This window comes from Helobdella robusta (genome assembly GCF_000326865.2).
Source record: "Helobdella robusta unplaced genomic scaffold HELROscaffold_11, whole genome shotgun sequence".
Lineage (NCBI taxonomy): Eukaryota > Metazoa > Annelida > Clitellata > Rhynchobdellida > Glossiphoniidae > Helobdella > Helobdella robusta.
The window spans coordinates 4,654,310-4,674,958 of NW_008703617.1; the positions used below are offsets into that span (position 1 = coordinate 4,654,310).

General features: G+C 31.5%; 4 protein-coding genes across 4 annotated transcripts; 2 read left to right on the plus strand and 2 right to left on the minus strand.

The window, feature by feature from the left end:
- Positions 1 to 1,230: 1,230 nt before the first annotated feature.
- Positions 1,231 to 1,824, plus strand: HELRODRAFT_127248 (hypothetical protein; the record flags this gene model as incomplete). The annotated part of the gene is made up of 3 exons (XM_009013080.1): positions 1,231 to 1,275; positions 1,377 to 1,531; positions 1,758 to 1,824. Coding segments are annotated over 3 exons (267 nt in total), but the record flags the coding sequence as incomplete, so codon positions are not given.
- A 2,742-nt stretch (positions 1,825 to 4,566) lies between these two features.
- HELRODRAFT_72173 (hypothetical protein) lies at positions 4,567 to 6,248 on the minus strand (the record flags this gene model as incomplete). Its single annotated transcript, XM_009013081.1, has 4 exons — positions 4,567 to 4,735; positions 4,793 to 4,868; positions 5,193 to 5,275; positions 6,163 to 6,248. 4 exons carry the CDS (start codon positions 6,246 to 6,248, stop codon positions 4,567 to 4,569), a joined length of 414 nt encoding a protein of 137 aa, XP_009011329.1.
- Positions 6,249 to 7,561: 1,313 nt separating this feature from the next.
- Positions 7,562 to 12,730, plus strand: HELRODRAFT_109307 (hypothetical protein; the record flags this gene model as incomplete). The annotated part of the gene is made up of 9 exons (XM_009013082.1): positions 7,562 to 7,663; positions 7,846 to 7,953; positions 8,430 to 8,646; positions 9,554 to 9,700; positions 9,926 to 10,073; positions 10,593 to 10,666; positions 10,812 to 10,949; positions 11,579 to 11,742; positions 11,989 to 12,730. 9 exons carry the CDS (start codon positions 7,562 to 7,564, stop codon positions 12,145 to 12,147), a joined length of 1,257 nt encoding a protein of 418 aa, XP_009011330.1. The 3' UTR covers positions 12,148 to 12,730.
- A 98-nt stretch (positions 12,731 to 12,828) lies between these two features.
- HELRODRAFT_167584 (hypothetical protein) lies at positions 12,829 to 14,409 on the minus strand (the record flags this gene model as incomplete). The annotated part of the gene is made up of 1 exon (XM_009013083.1): positions 12,829 to 14,409. The coding sequence occupies one exon, from the start codon at positions 14,407 to 14,409 to the stop codon at positions 12,829 to 12,831; it is 1,581 nt and encodes a 526-aa protein (XP_009011331.1).
- Positions 14,410 to 20,649: the final 6,240 nt, after the last annotated feature.

A 20,649-nucleotide genomic window follows, 5' to 3' on the forward strand; every position in this document is an offset into this window, starting at 1 on the left:
AGTCATTCTAAAAAGCTTGCAACTGAAGAGGATTTAAAGGACCAAAAATACTCTGATGATAAAAATGATGAATCAAGGATTTTTGAAGAGCAAAAAAGAGAGTTTTCTGTATTGAAAGACAACTTGGAAGCCATAGATGACTCTCTGCAACAATTAAATAGTCGAATGATAGAGGAGGCCAAGAATTTAAAAATAAAAATGGCTTTGAAATCTCAACAAGCCAAAAACGATGCTGTTGTAGAAAGCAAAATGATAACAAGCAAAATTCATACAGAAATGGAATTGCACAAATCAGCCTTAAACCAAATCAAATCTTTGAATATAAATTTGAAGAAGCATGAGGAGCAAATTAAAGCAATAGAAAGGGATATTCAAAAGATGAGAGCAAATCAAAGAAATGAAGAAATAAAGCAGCAGAAAGCATTTCAACAATTGGAGCAAAAAGAAAAAGCTGCCAGGCAGAAGAGAGTGCAAGTTGAAATGAAACGTAATGAATTGGAAAAACTTCTGGAAGATAGAAAGCAAAGAAAAGAGCAACTGCTCAGACCCAAGCAAGAGGTTCCAAAGTATGAAGAGTCATCTGAAGATTCTGAAGAATCTATCCCAGAAAAACCACCTGTAATACTTCCTCCAATCTTACCTCCACCAATTTTGGGTGACGTTGACTTCTTTCCCTGTAAAAGTTGTCAAAGTTTTGATGTGTGCCATGCTGTAGATCAGGAGGGAGACTTTGTTACCAACTGCCCTACAAAGGAACTCCACTGTTTGGATAATCATCTCATTTCCTGCTATGGAGATGCACCTCACAGTTTGAACTCAAATCGGTTTTCACAGTTCAATAATAACAAGAATTGCAACAATAGAAATTTCAACAATGAGGATGAAACTGATCCTAACGATTCAAGCAAGCCATATGTCTCAAACTTCAATCTGATTAACATTCTTGGTAGAGGGTGCTTTAGTGAAGTAAGTATTTATTGTAATTTTTACAAAAATGAAAACAACAGTTACAACTTATGTTATTATTATAACTTATTTCACCAGTTACACAAATAAAAAATTTTATTATCATTAGTTTGATAGCAGAAACATTTCTGAAACATTTTTGAGGTTGCCCTGGTGGTTAGCAACTTAACTGGCAACAAATATGTAGTGAAAACAGTTTGCAAAAGAGACAACATCTCAAGAATATGTCGCATGAAAACTGTTTTCACAACAATGGCAGAGAACAAACATCCATTCATCGTTTCAATGTATGACTGCATGCAGAATAATGTTGGTGTTTTTTTCTATTAATGTATTTTCATTTATGCATCTTTAGCTAAATATCAGAATACTTTATATAAAAAATTAACTTTTGTTTTATTATTTTGAAGAATCAAGTTTTTTTCATTATGGAGTATATACCTGGTGGTTCCTTGAAGGAGCATTTGATAAAATGTGTAATGTTCAATGAGTTGGAGACTGCTTTTTATTCAGGCTGTGCCTTGCTGGCTATAAATCACCTCCATTCTTTAGATATTGCCCACAGGTTGGTGTTGCCAGCAGGAAAAATTTGTTGATCCATCTCTGCTTATCATCAGTTATAATTAACTATGGCTTATTTTGTATAACCTGTGTACCATAATATGGAAGAAACATTTAAAAAGAACATTAAAATATGAAATGTGCTTGCATTAATGAAAAATTTTAAGTGGAAAACTCTTGGAATCTATAATCATAATTAATTTCAAAATGTTCACATTTTTTTAAATCAGAGATATAAAGCTAGAAAATTTCATTCTGGATTGTTGTGGGTATGCCAAATTAGTTGATTTTGACCTAGGCATACCCTATGCCACATATAACACACCTCTCTATGATAAATCAGGTAATTAATTTTTCATAATGATTTATTTTACTTCGTTCTAATTGAGAATGTTTCATTTGTAAAAGGCACAAATTTGTACAAGGCCCCCGAGTACTTCAAATCACGCGAGTTCACAACAAGGGCTACTGATTTCTGGGCACTAGGAATTATCATTCACGCACTGTTGACTGCGAAGGTTTTTTCTATTATTCATATATTTGAAAATGATTTTCTTGACATTACATTGGAATTTTGTTATTCAGTGTGTTTTCACAAAGCCATGCCTTCGTCTGGCTGAAGAAAGATTGAGCTCTTGTTCTGAGGACTTGCTGATTAAGGTTAGTTTCTTACATCTGTTTGGCTTTAGTAATACAAAATTCACAAACATGTACCATTAGAGTAGTGAATAAAAATTTGAATGTGGTCATTGTAGATGCTGGACCTGGTTCCGTCACAGAGATTGGGAGCTGGTTACAATGGAGGCCACGACATCATGAAGCATGATTTCTATAAGGTATGCTGCCGTCTCCATGTTAATTATTTGAGATATGAGCAGAGCTTGTACTTTTTTTGCAGATTCAACTACATGTAGCACAACTCTAAATAAGAAATTTAATGAAATGTAACTCTATGAAATGTAATCTTGCTTTTTAAAATGAAAGCATTTCACTGATGCTGTTTTTGTTCGTTTAGTTTTTTAGTCAAGTTTCTGATTTTTAATCAAAAATTTGGTCATTGAATTAATTACATTTAAAACTTTATAATTTTACAAAATTTACTTTCCTTACAATTCTGATAATGTTAATATTCAACATGAGGTCATTTCAACAGGACATTGATTGGGTGGCTTTGTTCAAGAGGCAGATCAGACCTCCAAAAAGATTTACAGATGTTTGTGAGAAGGTTCATACCCAATTTTTATTTACTCAAAACTAAATGGGGGCTGTTTTAGCTCCTTACTATATTCGTTTGATGGTATTATTTATGAATTGCATTTCAGTGATGACTATTTTAAAACACTTCCGGGTTTGAACCTAATATGACTTTACAATTACAATCAAATTTCACAAATGGTGAAATAAATTTGAAACCATGTACATACAGTTAACTTGACAAATAACAATTAATAATAGTCTCTCATTCCATTAACACCAAAATGTTTACTAAAAAGGAAAAGCAAGCCCAGAAAGTAAAACTCAAAGAGAAACCGTCACATGTACGAGGCATTGCTAATTCTTCTTAAATTGTCTCCATTTAAAATTTTTCAGTTAATTTTTATCTGTTGAATTTTCTAATGTTGACTAATTCAAATGATAAGTAAATTTTTCTGAAAAAATATTTCTCATTTCAGATCAGAATATCAGAAAAAGTAGAAACAGAGGTTGGTTTGAGAAAAATTGAGTGTATTCGTGATTTTATTTAGAACAGGTAGAATTAATTATCTTCAGCCTTTAGATCACCATCAGTTACACAAATGCAATAATATAACTGCATCACGTCTCCATCTATGGTATAAATATTCATGAGCATTTCTTTTTCTTACCACTCTATATTATCTTAAACTACAAACATTCATTGGGCTAACCTTTTTAACCTAAATGTCCTTGCAAAAACATTTCTGATCAAGGCTAGATTCCACTAAATTCATATATATATATATATATATATATATATATATATATATATATATATATATATATATATGGTTCATAGCTTGGAAACTGGGCCTCGTTCCAACTGACGATCTGAAATGTAACGCTATTAAGATGCTTCTAAATGCATAACTTCGTTTTGTTCTGTTGAACAATGGATAATTGTATCCTATTTACTCTCTTTGCATGAATAGCGACATGTTTACGACTAGGATGCAAAATTTAAATTATATTTAAAATTATAAAATAAAGTATTAATTCAAAAATGTAGCCCCCTATCGAGTCGCCCGATGTCGATGAGTCCGATAAGAGATCGAATTACTCAGAGGTAAAATCAGTTATTTCTTTATTTGCTCTGTAATTTTATCTATCTATTTTCAAAAAAGAAAAATTTTTTACTGTTCTGTACTATCATTTTTATCTGCTTTTAATATCAGCACACTCAATAAAGATCAGTGTGCGCATAACACGGCTCATTTTATTGTTTACCTGTGCAATACATTAAATCAAGTATATGAATAATTTATGACTTCCAGTCAGTAAGGTCTGACGCACTGCCAGAAAAGCGAAAACGTGGAAAGGTTACTCTTATTCAAAAAATTTTGTTCTTTTCAGATTGATAACATTTTTTGGTTCTGTGTTGACTAACTTAAAAATTTATCAAACTTTTGCTAATTTTTTTCAGCATAGACCTCAGTATCTGAATTAAATTTTTTTAACTTTTGTATAATGATTGCTCTTAAGTAATTTTTCAACACATAACTTATTTGTTTAAAGGAGAAAACAGGCAAGAGATCTTCAAAGAAGTCATCACCCAAAAGAAAATCAGATCAAAATTAACCAACTGTTTTTCCGGTTGATAATTCTTCTGAATGTGCTGATAAATATTTACAAATTTTATACTCTTTTACTTTATGTGCATTGATTTGTCATCATTTTATTAATTTCTAATCGAAACTGTAAGAACAAAATTTTATTTACATTTTAATGTTTGTTTATTTAAAATCATATTTTTTTTTTATTGAGAAACCATGTCTTGCCATGTCACATGTTTTAGAAAAGCCTTTATTTAGCACCTGGTTTCCATGCTTTGATTTTTGGTGTAGTGGTACTAAAAGGGTAATACATGCTCTTCTGACCTGTAACATTTTCTTGGTGCTCTGCCAACCAATCATATTTGACAAGGTCTGATTTGGTCGGCGGTTCATCGGTTATATAGTGCAACCATCTGTGCCTGTAATGAGATCAATGACATCAAGTAATGTATGGTAAAATATCATTATTCCCTAACCATTCAGCTGGTACTTGACTACCGTCATAATCCCAACCGAAATTCTTGTCTGAGTAATATACCCATCTACTGCGACCTGAAAAAATATTGATCAACAGTTAATATTTCAATCTAAGGTTTAGCATCTGAAACTTGTGATTTCCAATCACAAGTCATCAGCAGTTGAACTCCAAAAATCAAATGAGGCAAGATATATGATAATAGAATCTGTTGCACAATGAAATAACATAATATATTATTATGGAAAAAAATGCCTGAATATTTAGTCATTTCATTGCAGAATGCTTTTGAAAAAACATACATAAATCAATTAATCAATTTTCGTTTTGCGTCCAGAAACCCGGTTCTCCGAGGTAGGACGATGTTTAAACCTACATATGGTGAAAATTGATAACCTAACCCATAAAGTATAACTTGTTTTGGTAATATTTGTTTCCAAACTTGTCCTGTCCAACTAGAGTCCCCCATTTTATTTCATCTGTCCTGTAACAAATATTGAAATTGTGTGATGAATATAAATCATAAATGTAAATACATAAGAATTATTTTTTAGAAACAAACTCTTTCATATTATCTCATTATAATTCAAGACTAAATTTCTGATAGTCATCACTAACTTATTTTAAAATGAGGAAAAAATATTTATAACTCATCATTTTGTCTAAGATTTTAGTTAGACTGTTCCTATACGGCATAAAGATTAATGAGTAACACAAATATTATTATACAAAATAACAATTGAACATGAACATCTTTAAAAGCTTTGGCTTAGTTTACTGTTTTCACCTATATTTTTTTTAGGAACGAACTCACAACAGAAGACTAACATTATTGTAGACATTCAATGTTATTATATACAACAAGACACATACACATGTCATATATATATTTAATATTATATATTTAATATATTATAATATATATGTTGTTTGTTATCATAGTGTTGCTTTAAAATTGCGTTAGTTTAAAATTTTAATGTCAGATATCAGTGTGAAAAATAATTACTTTTCTACTGTGGAAAATAAATCTATCTATTCTATACTATAGCAATATAAAAATGTATATATTTGTATTTTTGTATAGTAGGGCTATTAAATTTTTTTGAACTTGGTTCCAAATTTTAAATAAAATAATATTTCTAATTTATAAAATAAAATATAAAATATCTGTTATAAAAATAATATAAAAATATTTTTAAAAACTAAAATTAAATAAAATTATTAATTTAATATTTTAATTAAATTTTAATTTAAAATAACTTTTTGTGTAGTGTTGTGAAATGAAGGGCAAACAAATTTTGAGAGTCAAAAACACAATCAATGTTTTAATAATTTCATAAATATAAATAGATAAAAACAAATGATTTGAACCTGAAAAGTTGTAGAACTGATCCGAAAACTCCATGTTGCTTGATGGCGTAACGTAGATGCCTTAATTTCTCCAAATAGAGCGACATTTTTCACAAAAATATAAAAGTGCTGTAACGCTTACCGATACCGATACGGTCAACCGGTAATGTTCAATACTATGATGCGAATTATTTTTAAATATGGTAACGTCAATCAAATGATCAATTTACGATAAATTAGAACAGAAAAAAATTTAATATATATAACCAAAAAAGATAAAAGCAAAAAACTAGTTTTTAAGAGCCTTGTTACTTATAACTAGAAACAAATGTCCACCAAATATTTGACAGTAGAATTGTAATGTATGAGGGTTGTATGCATTTTTAAATTTTTAAAATACCTGTAAATTAAATTCTAGAGTTTTCTTAAATGCAACTGTAGATTATCATTAAATGAAGACGTCTGCACATAATATAGAATAAAACGGTTGTATATGATGTTATGATCATGTTATGATTGATTGTAGCAAGAAGTATGATTGATTGCAACAGATGTCCATATACTTATAAATCTATTTATTCTAAAAATGTCTTAATTATTTTATTACATTCTGTGCATATAATTTTAATCATACACTTGGAATGTTCTAAGCGTTTGAATGATTATTGTAACGATTTTAAGATGCATGTAACAATGTAGTTATGGCTTTCCTCCAATCAGCTGAGTTCACTTTTTCAAAATATATGTCAGCAAACAATCAGATATGACACAAACAAGGCGTCGAGTGTCCTGTAAATTTATGATATATGATATGATATAATGTGATATATGTATAACTATATTATAGATATATGAATGTTATAGATAAATCTATGTTAACAACATCATATGCGTGGAAACAAACTTATGTATGTATACAAATTTTAATTCTAACTTCAGTTAGGTTAGTTTATAAAAAATAAAATTATTATTATCACTAGCTAGTGTTATTACAACTACATTGTTCAATCAATAGTAATACTAATAATTAATACAGTTGAATGTTGATTTGATTGTTTTACAGTTTAGGTTACAGATCTACAGCTTTACACTTATTAAATTAATGATTTTACATTTTATTACACTGGTTAATTATAGTTTAGTGTTTACTGTTTAGTCTATCTATCTATAATTCTATCTTTTATTATATAGTGCATACATTTTACTTTTCACTTCAGAATTCAGTTTTAACTTCATGTGATTGTTTTTTTTTGTGATTTATTTACTTTGCTAGATACTATCTTATCTAGGATTTAGCTAGATTTAAAAACAAATAAAAAACAATTTCATCATTTTCCATAAATTATATGCCATATGTTGTGCTTGTCATGACATGATACCAGCTGTTCGTGAGAAATTTATTGCAATCAGGAATGAAGAAATGAATGAGTCAACATGGGAAATCATACGCGAGCTTATGATTCCGTACTTCATTGCCGGCATCGGCATGGTTGCTGCTGGGTCCGTCCTCGACTATTTCAAGGTATTATGATTGCAAATATAATTAATTTAATAAATATGTGAAAATATAATACATTCATTACAATAAAATCACTATAATTGTAGCATTGTTTTTTGTAGTTTAATATTTTGTATGTTGTACCTACCTGCTATATTTTAATTTTTGCAAAATTGGATTTTATATACTTTTTAACATGAATGCAGCAATGGAAAGTATTTATTGAAGTGCCTGAGGTTGTCATATTGGTTCCTGCTCTGCTTGGTTTGAAGGGCAATCTTGAGATGACCCTGGCTGCCAGGCTGTCCACTCAGGTTCATTCATTGTGATTGTGTTAATTCATTATGTTCATTCATTATGTTCATTCATTATGTTCATTTCATTATGTTCATTTCATTATGTTTATTTGTCATATTCATTTCATTATGTTCATTTGTTATGTTCATTTCATAATGTTCATTCATTATGTTTCTTCATTAGGTTCATCCATTGTGTTCATTTCATTGTGTCTGTTTATCCATTACATTGATTTCATTATGTTCAATTGTTCATTCATTTTGTTTCTTCATTATGTTCATCCATTTTCTTTTTTTAACTAAAAGCTCATCACAAGGTGCTTACATTGAGCACATTTTTAAAAAATGTAATTATTCTTGCATCAATAATAATGTAAGTGGTTCAAATAATCATTATTAAAGAAAGTCTATTAATAAAATTTTATTTTTTGGTTTGCAGTATTCTTTATGAAACCTTAAATTTTATATATCTTTCAATGCAAATTTTTGTTCAGTCCAATCTAGGAAAGTTGGATACAGTATCAGAGTGCCTTGAGATATTTGGAGGCAACATGGCTCTCACCCAACTGCAAGCTCTGGTGGTGGGTCTGCTGGCGTCCTTGCTGGCAATCTTCTTCAGCTGGTTGCAAGCCAACGATGTAAATGGCTGGAAGGTTCTGATGCTGTGTGCCAGCAGCTCACTCACTGCTTCACTGGCCAGCCTCTTTCTAGGTTCAATAGCTTTTACATACTTTCACAATTTAAATTTACTGAAAACTATTGTATTATTTTTTTTATTAATTATAATTATTACACCATATTTAATAACTGCTTTTATTTAATGAATCTTGTCTGAACAACTAACAACAAGAGTATTGCTTTTCGCATTTCGATTAATTTTTTCTGAAACAAATTCACCATTTTGTTTTTGAAATATAATGTTAAAATGTTTCATCAGCAGCTGTTTGACAGGCTAGTTGCAGGTTTTATACTTTTTGGAGTTTGAACTACTAACTCACTTTTCTACACTGTTTGGATCAATTAGGCTGAGTTCAAAGATCTTATTATAGCATGGCAGACAATCTTATACCAGCCTTTCCCAATGCATGAAATTCAACTCTACTCTTATTTGAATGACTTCATTAATGTAACACATCTGTCTGCTCAGTATTTCACTCTTTTCATCATCATCCATCTACTGATCATTATCAGTCTTAACAACTGCAGTCGTGATCCTAACCATGAGACATGTTATTTTATGGAAGTTTACAGGATGTTCATCTAACTTTTTTAGATTTAATCATCTTTGTGTGCTTTTTTATGCCTAGCTACGTTCAACGTGCCAGTCATCAAATTTTAAAAAATATACTTTAATATTCTTATATAATTTATATAACTCTAAGAGGTCAATGTCGACTTCTGTTTTAAATTATTAATTGAGTTTTACTGTTAATAACGTTAATTTCTATCTCCCGACAAAATTAACCATTCTAGCAATCCGTTTAAATATTTTTCTTCTCACCCAATTTAAAATAACTGAATTAAAGGAGGTATCCTTAGATATAAACGAATACAGAATGAATGTTGACATAGCTAAATAAACTCAAAATAAGTGCAAACGTATCATCATTCTTTGAAGGACTTCTGATGTGCATGGTGGTGTTGTTTTCTCGCCAGCTGAAGATCAATCCCGATAATGTAGCCACTCCAATAGCCGGCAGTCTCGGCGATCTCACAACTACCATCCTTCTCGCCATTATATCCAATTTTTTCCATTCATCTATTGGTTAGTTTGATATTTCGCATATCTTTCATTAATAGGTTTTATGATTTTTGGCTCCATTTTTTTTTGAATAAAAGTAAAATTTATATGTTCCATTAATTATTATTTTACTGTTCCGCACTCACACACCTACACACCACACACACACACACACACACACACACACACACACAGACGCATATAAGACAACTTTTTTCTATATTAGCCCATCTACCAAACAACATGCAGTACAGCTGCCTTCGTTCGTGTTTGTCATAATCATACTCCTCATCTGCATGCTTCCAGTCCTAACTTGGATCAGTGCAACTAACAAGTACACCAAACATGTTCTGTATTCTGGTTGGACTCCTATCATTGGAGCTATGACCATAAGTAGGTCGGTTTTCATGTTTTTTCACTTTTTGTTGGGTCACTGAAGAATGGTTTTCGTCGTCCTAATGCTAACTCCAACAACAATGGGAAAGTGACACCAACAACGAAAAGGTAGAAAATTACACCAATTGAATACCTTTGGCTTTGCTTATGAAGCTATATAAACCAAAGCTTTACTGAACATGATTTGAGAAAAATCGAAATAGGACTATTGGCAGAATAACTTTGGACAAAAATTCTTTTTTGAATTTTAATAAATTAGACAATTTTCAAAATTTTCTAGTAAGAAAAAAACTAAATAGACAAGCTTTTAATCCGGCCAGTGCCAACAATTCGGTAGAATTCATGCAATATTGTTTTGTGTGTGTGTGTGTGTGTGTGTGTGTGTGTGTGTGTGTGTGTGTGTGTGTGTGTACATAAAGATGTGCGTTTGTATATCTATGTATGTATGTTTCTCGTTGCTAGTCCTTTTAAATTGATCAGTAATTTTAAATTAACTAGCCAAAATATTGAAATGTTTCAGCATCGGTGGAATTGTGTTGGATGAAACGATCGTCAGGTACGAAGAGTTGGCAGTATTTCAACTTGTATTCAACGGTTGGTTCTCGGTGATGATGACGAAAATGAAATGATTATTATGTGAACAATGACAATGAAAATGATGAAGACGATGATGATAGAAACGACGACGACTTTGATGACGAAGACTGTGAAGACGACGACGACGATGATGATGACCTAGGCATTGGTGGCAACCTGGTAGCCATCCAGGCGAGCAAGCTATCAACCTCCCTGTACAAGATGGGCCAGCCTGGCCTCATTGTCCACTACACCATGACTGGACATCGCACTAATTTTCTGGGCGGGTTCTGCTGCGACAGTTAGTCGAATCTCTCCATTCATTAGTTTTGTTTTTCTTAATTTTGTAAATTTTTCTAATATTTTCTTATTTGTATCCGTATTTTAACATATATTATATATCTACATTTTCATTTTGGACTTTCAGTCTGTTTCCTCTTACCAAGCTTATGCGTTTTTAAAGATCTTGCACTATAGACCAGACCAGTTATGTTTCGGAACTTGTCTCGCCATGCACCCCCATATAATCCGAAACAAATTTTGTCGTTGCCCGGTCCATCCATTTGTGAAAATTTATGAAATTTTTATTTTGAAAGTTATAATTTATTTTAAGGTGTTTGTTCATTTATGTTTCAGACACATCCTGCAATGGAAATTAATTAAACAACCAACAGACCACCCCGCCAACCACTCAACTAACACACCATCTTATCAACCATCAAACCAACATTCCAATTATCCAACCAATCATCCAACCAACCATTCAACCAATTATCCAGCCAACCTTCCAACCAACCAACCATGCAGCCAACCAACCTTGCAATCAACCAACCATCTATTCATCCAATCAAACAACCTTGCAATCAACCAACCATTCATCCAGCCAATCAAACATCCATCCAATCAAACTTCCAATCAACCAATGAACAGACTTGGGATCCAAATCGATGAGAGCCCTGATGTTGATGGTGGTTCCCGGCCACATGGTCTTCCTCCTGTGCATCTGGACCGTGCATCAAAACGATCTGGAACTCATAGAAGAGACTCACAACTTGAAATTCACGTGCTTCTACCTGTCGGCCACGCTTATACAGGTTCAACGCATTTTATAAAAATGTTTTTCAATTTGGTTTCACTTTTTGCTTACCGATTTAAAATATTTTATAGATGTCTCAAAATAGTTGGCAATTTGTGCAGTAATTAGGTTTGAATAGAGTGTTGTAGTGACTTTTTTGTTTGGTATAAGCTGCATAATGTTTGATTGTTTAATGTCCATTCTTGAATTGAGTTTATCGCATTCTATATAAATTATCAATAATTTATAATCTTTTTGGCAATAGGTGTTAATACTCTTGTACGCAGCCTATTGGTTAGTATTGTGGCAGTGGAACCTCAGTTTGGATCCCGACACCTGCTCCATCCCCTACCTGACCGCACTCGGTGACTTCCTCGGCATCATACTCCTAGCCGCTGCCTTCCAACTGCATACCTATTTCTGAAGAATATGTCCCATACGATGGAGCTTATTTATTATTATACTGCTGACTTATCATAGTAATTATTATATTCATATTATTGTAATTATACGGTGGTTAAATATATCATCTAAGGTTATCTCTTTTTTTTGTTTAAATACGTCTTTCATAATTTTAAGATGTACTACCTTCTTAGGTTTATTTATATAAATTTCCTAGTTTTAATCTTATTTATGTTTCCATTCAAGAAGATTGGTATTGTTTATGTTCTAGAGGTTTACACACTTGACATTCAAATTAAGTTTTGCGTTCTTTGTTATACATACTCATACATACAGTGTTTATTATACACTGTCCTGTGCGTGTTTGCATGTGAATATTTGACGATGGTACTCGTATGTATATATTCCATGCAAGATGTGATTGACATTATATTGGTTGTTGCTTTCTGCACGTTATGTTAATTGAATGTTTTTATTTGTAAATCAATTAACAATGTTGTTAATTAATGTTATTATAACATTTTTTTTATCTAAATTGCATTAAACTTATTTTAACGCACATATCAGCAGCAGCAAGATATTAAAAAATGTATTGTAGTAAAAAATGAATGTTCCCAATAAAAAATTAAAATCGACTCCCAATGGGAGTACGTTGCATTTCCTGAGCAGATGATCTCGTCACGTTGTACCCTCCAATTGGACATCAAACCAAAACCTCTCCTGATATCTCACCTTCCAACATCTTTGGATATTTCGATCCTTTATTGATGCCATCATGTTGTGACATTTTTGATTTCAGCTTCATGTCTTTTTCTACACAAACTGATTCAACTACCAAATTTGGCAGAATTCTTTGAACCGTGCGTGGTTTGCTTAAATACATGGAGTTTCTTCTTGTACCGCCTGACTTGTTCAAATCCGCGTTCCTGTTGAACATCATACTCATCTTCAGATCTCCCAGTCCACTGTTTGATGTCTTTGAAGCTGTCGGTCTTTTAAATGTCTTACGACGCGAGTTGATGGAATGTTCTGTCGGATCCACATTGTTTGCTATGTGGTTTTCATTGTGTGAGGCCAGCAAACTCAACGTAACATCCTGATTTTCTCGACCACAATTAGGTTCGTCAGTTAATGTATCGTTCGAATCTCCAGATTCGTTTTGTAGCATGCCCTCATTCATCAGATCGTCCGTTTGGTTGAATATCTCGTCATATGAAGTATCCAAATTGTCCATCATATCCAGACCTGTTGATCTATTGTTTTCATTAAATGTGATCGTTTTGTCAAGTTCTGATGCATCGAGAGAATCATCACGTGACATGCTCGAAGCTCTCGTGTCCTCATTAATTAACATTTTCACTGTAACTTCACGTGAGGTGTCCAAGTTGACCATCCTGTCCAAATCATTCGTTGAATGGACGCTGATGATTCGCGACGAAACAACTGATGGCCTGACGAACCAACGATATTCATAAGCACGCATCAAAGAGCTCTGCCTACTGTCAACAATCTTCTTCTGTCTCTTCTTTGACATGCGACTAGCTTCTGCTGTCTGTTCAAACATCACGGTCGTTTTTTTGTACATAAGTTCTTTAGAAGCAACATTTGAGACTCTTTCGAACAACACGATTTTGTCACTTTTCAGGTTGTAGTTACCCATCTCGCTAACGGGCTCATCCGATGAAGAGTCACTCTGTGTTGTCTCGTCTTTTTCACTATTTTCTTGCTCCAAAATGGCTTTTGATAATGGCGATCTTTCACTTTTTTTCCATGAGTTAGATTGTTTGAAATCAGGCAATTCTCTATGGGTAAAGTCGTAATTGTATCTGTGATTAATTAATTGATTCACGTTTTCTTTGCACTTATCCAAGTTTTTGAGCCACAGTGAAGTATTATTTTTTTCTTCTATGATTTCCTGTATTTTAAATTTTTCAGATTTTTTCCAGAAGCTCGAATGACCTTTACTTGATGTATGTTTCGTTCTCTCAGTGAAGTCTTGAGAATATCTGCAACTTGGAAAGCTGTGTTGTTCTATATTAGTGAACATTTCATTTAATAAAAAAGTGATTTGAGCAGTTTCATTCAGCGGCTTGTTTTTTCTTTCGGAAATTAGTTTTGGTATTGAAATTTGTTCACTTTTTTTCCAGAATCTCGAGTTGTTTCCGTTTGGACAAGCTGTTGTTCTGTTTTTGACATCATAACTACATCTCCGGCTCACAGCACTTTTGAAATTGCCCTTGCATTCTTCCAATGTTGTGTTCAACTTTTCTTTCAGATGCGACATTTTTGACCAAGTTAAGAAAGGTTATAATGATTCAATTATTTCAAGTAACTATATCGATTGAGAAATTTTTAACGAATAGATAGGATATGGGCGGTATATATAAGCCGTTGAGATTATTTACAAGCACCTCATTTAAAACTTTGGTGTCAAACATCTGAACCAATGTTTGAAACTTCGTTGACGTTAAGTTGTAAAACCACCAATAAAAACATTACAATGCCTTTAAAGAATTGTGATCGTTTGTTGGAAACATTGCCTTCATTTTATTAGCCGCCAAGTGTTATTTTGTGTTATTTAGTTGAAGCCCAATTTGGTTTTGGTTTTTAGGCTATTCATTTGCTCGTAAATAAATCATTCGCCTGATTGTTGTAAAACCACCATTGAAAACATTACGATGGCATGAATTGTGATCGTTTATTTGAAAACATTGCCTTCATTCTATTAGCCGCCAAGTGATATTTTTGTGTTATTTAGCTTATGTAATTTAGTTAAGCCCGATTTGGCTTTGGTTTTTAGGTTATTCATTTGTTCGTAAATAAATTATTCGCTTGATTGTTTTCAAGTAATCAATTGAACGTGATTCAAATTTATTGAACGACTGAATATACTGACATATTTGAACTATGATACCATTTAACGACTTTTGCATTTTCAAAAATTTTCATTTTTTTGCAACACAATATGCTGTGAACTGTTTGGATGTACGGTGTGTACGTGATTAATAAAAGATTCAATGCCTGATAAAGTTTGATGGCGTCAAAAAATCATTAACCACAAGTTTTTAAAACGATTCTATCCAGTTTCTCTTAGTGTCATTCTTTATTAATAATGCTAACGGCTTGTATTGCGTTAAAATTTAATTGGGAAGCTTTGTAAATTTCACAGACGAACGAGAGTACCTATTCACGAAAATCTTCCGCAATAAAAAATGCAACTCCCTTCCTATCGTTACCATCTATAGGTATTTCAACTGTCAGTGCGAACCACGAATATAATGGATATGGCATAAAAATTAATTTATTACAAAAATTGTTTTTTGTTCTATGGATCAAGCATCGTCGTTGTCTTCTTCAGCGTCTTTAATTAATTGTCTGATCTGAAATTATCGCTTGCAAAGTTTTTGTCTCGTTTGCTGTTTTAAATTCGATTTCGTATTACATTTTATCATGGATATATATATATATATATATATACCCATGGTGCGAACGTGTCGAGGTTTATTCGTTAATGTTATATTATTAATACTAATTAATTAATTATATATTAATAATACTAATTATATATAATGCATAGTGTTTTGTCTGCTTCAGTTATTTCAAATGAACGCACCAGATGCACATCAATATAATTAGCTGTTAAACTTTGAAAAAATTTCCTATGAATTATATGAAATTTTTATTTAATAAAATGTATTCAAAAAGTAAAATAAAAACTACGATGGAAAACCATTTATCAACTATAACCTAATCTTGCGCCATGCGCCATATGCCATCTAATCTATTAAGCATTTCATAAACTGTCAATTTGAATTATCGTTGCTATAAAGTTTACTACTAAAATCAACAATTCCTGCAATGAATATTAACAAATATAAATATTTGTTATTATAAATAGAAGTCTTAAAAATCAGAAATGAATTTTTTGTGATAAAGTTTTGTCACCGGTTAGCAATAATAGTCAACTAAATTTCACACTCCACATTATGTTAATGTTTTTGTAGCAAGAAGAACGATTTGAGCTGAATAATTATCGAGCCGTTCAAATATCGTACCTATGTACTATTAAAGGAATATTGACACGGATGCAAGTGTAAAAAAACTCGTTTTCGATGAAATTTGATCCTCACATCATGTAACGCAATTAATAAACCTACTCATTGTATTACCATTTCACAAGAAATTATCAAAATGAATGAAGGTATGAATATATGAATGAATGAATGGATAGATGGATGGATGGATGGATGGATAGATGAATGGATGAATGAATGAATTAATGAATTAATGAGTAAATGAATGAATAAATGATTGAATGTATGAATGAATGAATTATTGAATAAATGAATTAATTAAAATAAAAAATGATCTTCTAGCATTTTAAATATTGTTAATAACATCAGATCATTTGAATATAAATTAAATATAATCTAAAATCACAGTATTTTTATCAGTTTCTGAAGCGCAAATTGAGATAATAAAGTTGATGGCAAGCAGAACTAGCAGAACTAGCTTGGTCCTGGAGATCTGCATTCCTTGTTAGGCAGGTTACGTTATAATGGGTGAGCCACTTTCGAAAGCCGGCACGGTAGAGACGGTAATGAAGATTTGATACGTTTAGATAATCTGCAATCACCTGATTACCTCTGTGAAACTCAAGACAGATCTGTTTAACATTCCGTAATGGATCATCCTTGAGCGAGTTTTCCATGAACTCCAATTCGGATCCTTCGATGAATACTTTTAGGTAATCGATGTTAACCTGCATTGGTAAGTTTAAAAAGCTTTCAAAGATAATTGTTATTTTGCGACATCTTTGTTTAACATCTACAAACATTTCCTTCCTTGAAAATTTCTCTGATCAATTTCAGTGTTCTGAACTGGATCATCTTGTAAATGGAGTTGTTAAACACTACTAGACCTTCGCGATAGAAATATATGTTGTTTTTCTTACTCCTTTTCACTTTCAATCTGTGTTTTAAAATTGGAAATGAAATTAATGATTAAAAATGAAATCCAGTCCATGCAGATAATTGCAGACCATGTATAACAATAGAATTGTTGTTTTATTGGGCACTGGTTAATATATATATATATATATATATATATATATATATATATATATATATATATATATATATATATATATGTATTTACAATATTATATAAATTCTACCGAATGTTTGGCGTTAATATATTTGTAGTTCGATTTTTGTCACTAAAGTTTTTTGGTGACTAGTGACAAAGAAGAATATGATGCTATCGATGAAGAAAAGGAGACCAAAGAAGATGACCAGCCAATAAAGAAACCTGACACCTAATTCGCATTAAAGTTCAATTTTAGAACACCAAAGTTAATTTTACAACGTCAAAGTTCATCTTGACAAAGTCAATATTTTCCTATATATACAGCAAGGAGCACTGATGATAATTCATTCGGAATCGAAATATGGTCTTATTTGCAGCATGAATTCGAAAAATAAGTTTATTTTGAATTTTAATAAACTAAACGTTCACCAAAAAACTTTAGTGAGAAAAATCGAAAAAACGAACTACAAACATATTAACGCCAAACATTCGGTAGAATTTATAGAATATTTAATATATATATATATATATATATATATATATATATATATATATTAAAAACCTTAATATAATTGTGAAAACTCACCTCGTATCTAAAGAGCGTACCAAGCAGTTGAACGATTTTTCGATGCCTTTGACAAACATCCTTCCATCGTCGGAGCTGCATCAATCAGGAGAGAAATAAATTTTGAAATTTTTAATTTCCTGTGAAAATTTTCAATTAATGAACAAACTGACGAAATAATGTACTTTCTTACGCAGAAAACTCAATTTAGTCTACCACTGTCTAAATTGAACGTTCAAGAGATAAAAATAGGAAAATGATAAAAAAATTAAATTAATTAGGGGTCTAAATTGGAATAAACTAGCAACATGATGATTCATCAAAAAATTTAACTGCAAATAACAAAAATTTGTTCAACAAATATTTAAAAGTTATAACAGATTTACATCCAAAAATATGAACCCAAAATTATAGACGAGGCAGGGCTGTCGAGGCAGATAGAGACCATCAACACAAACGTCCCAGCCCCCATCTTCCACGTTGCCTATCCTCACTGATCTCTTACAGTCGACTTCTCCTTCCATGATATACCTGAGAATTTTAAACACATTACAAATTTCAACCAGCCCATCAATAACTCCGATCGACACCTGCTGAAATGATCTTCCAATGGTGAACCGGGCCTCATGAAAAAGCAATCTAACAGTTGGGCGTTTGAATGTTGGCAAACTGTGTTATTCCGCTTTCTGTGTAGAAACCAATATGAAGTTACAATCATCAGAAAACCGCAAAAAACTAGTACAAATTTTCTTCTAACAACCATTGCAAACCTAAACCATTTTAAAAACTTTTTACAAAATTTATTGTTGCTTAATTATGCAAGCTTTAAAAAATTCAAGCGATTTTATCGATTTCAAACTAAATTGAATTCTCTAGAAATTCAGATTCCACGAATAAGATGTATACTGTCGTTTTAATTTATTTACATGTTTATAAAAATTTGCTGTCTAACACACACACCACACACACACACACACACACACACACACACACACGCTTACATACAAACAATGTCTAAACATATACTTGCGTGAACACATCAATTTAAAAAATATGTAACCATATAGCATCTATGCTATATACAATACAAAGAAGAATTACTCTCTCGTTTATTGCCACGTTGTTCTTTCATCACTCATTCTCTATTCATGAAACTGATTGACAATACTTCATGTATGCTAATGAGTTGAGTTTCAATGTTATGTTCGTTGTACGTAAATATTTTTGTGTAGTTACCGTTAGGTTAAGTCGACAGTTTATATTCTAAATTCACTTTTCTGAACTGCAGAAATTAAATAAACTTTTTCTTATACTTCCTACCTGTTGGTAATTTCAAAGTAACTTATGTATGAAACGAACATAATGTAACATCTTGAGAAGTGAAATTGATGAAAGTATAACATGATAGGCTAACTAAAGCTGTTACTTGAAGTTACATTTTCTTCGTCATAAGCCTCTATCTGATATTATCATCAGTGGTTATTTAAAATTAGTTAAAATTAAATTTTTTTTCGTTATTTTTAAGTTTTTAATAGCCATTTTAATTATATATTATATACAAATCAAAAGACTGTTGAAAAAATGTACTGCTGACTGCTCGGCTCATGCTCGTGTACGTAAACTGGTTGACTTGTTTCAGTTTTTGTGTTTATTGCACTGTTTCAATTTCTTTGAAGTCATCATTTTTTATTTAGTCCTGCGTTATTCCATTTGATCAATTTCCAGCTAGTCAGACATTGTTCACTAGTTAACTAACCTTGCATTTTAATAAATTGATTGTTTTGAAAACTAGAAACACAAAGTCTTAGTAAAAATGGCTGTGGAGGAAAAAAGGGTGTTATTTACCGAAATTTCAATTTACCAACTTTGGTCACTTGAAAAGTATTTAAATACTTACTCCAGTATTTAAGAGGTATGTAAAATAATTGATTATAAAGCAGTATTTTGACGGTTTTAATTACTGCGAAAATATTATTTAAGTGGTTGGAATATTTATCATTCGAAAATTATGAGTAAAAAAGGTCGAACCCCCAAGATTTTGTAAAAAATTTATTAACCGTTATTAACGATCACGAAATTTTTGGAGGCAGATGAAAGATAACATTTTAACTTATGCTTGCCTTATTTGCAAAATAATTTTGCGTTTCAGTTTTTAGCATTTGCATATGTCCATTATTTATTTGAATGTTATCAACATTTTGAAAAAGTTGTCAAATTTATGAGTAATTTTAAACAATTTCATTAATTTCAACTCCAAAAGTGTGTAATTATTTGAACATAAAACGAAAACTTAATTTTTTTCCAAATTCAGATATGTAAGAGCATTTCCATCGCATAGAACTATAGGAGGAATTTAAAAAATTGAATATATAATTAAGTAATTAATTACATCATCATGAAAACTGACATTCTATAAAAAAATATTAAAACACGGACGTTCACGATAAAACAGACTTATGATTTATGTTATGTTAACATGAAAAAAAATGTATAAAAACTTGTGTAAAAAAACAATTTTGGTCTTGTAATGTACAAAGTGTAACTTTATCAAACATTTCTACGCTCTAAAATAAAAATATACATATGTTTCAATCATTTCGTTGACCATATTGTATACCTGTTGTTTCCCTTGGCTGTTATTTCTGTCCGAAATGTTTCATTGCTCCTGATATATTTTCACAAACCGTCCATTTTGACGGACACATGCATGGTTGAAAAATGTTCAACGTCGTTTCTCTTATTATTAGTTACTTCATCAGTTTTGGAATTCTTCTTTCTACTTTTCCAGCCACGTTTCAATAAGAGGTAGATTAATTCGACAAGTTCCACTGCACTCACGACAGTTATCCCCGTCCAAAGGGACAGAATACC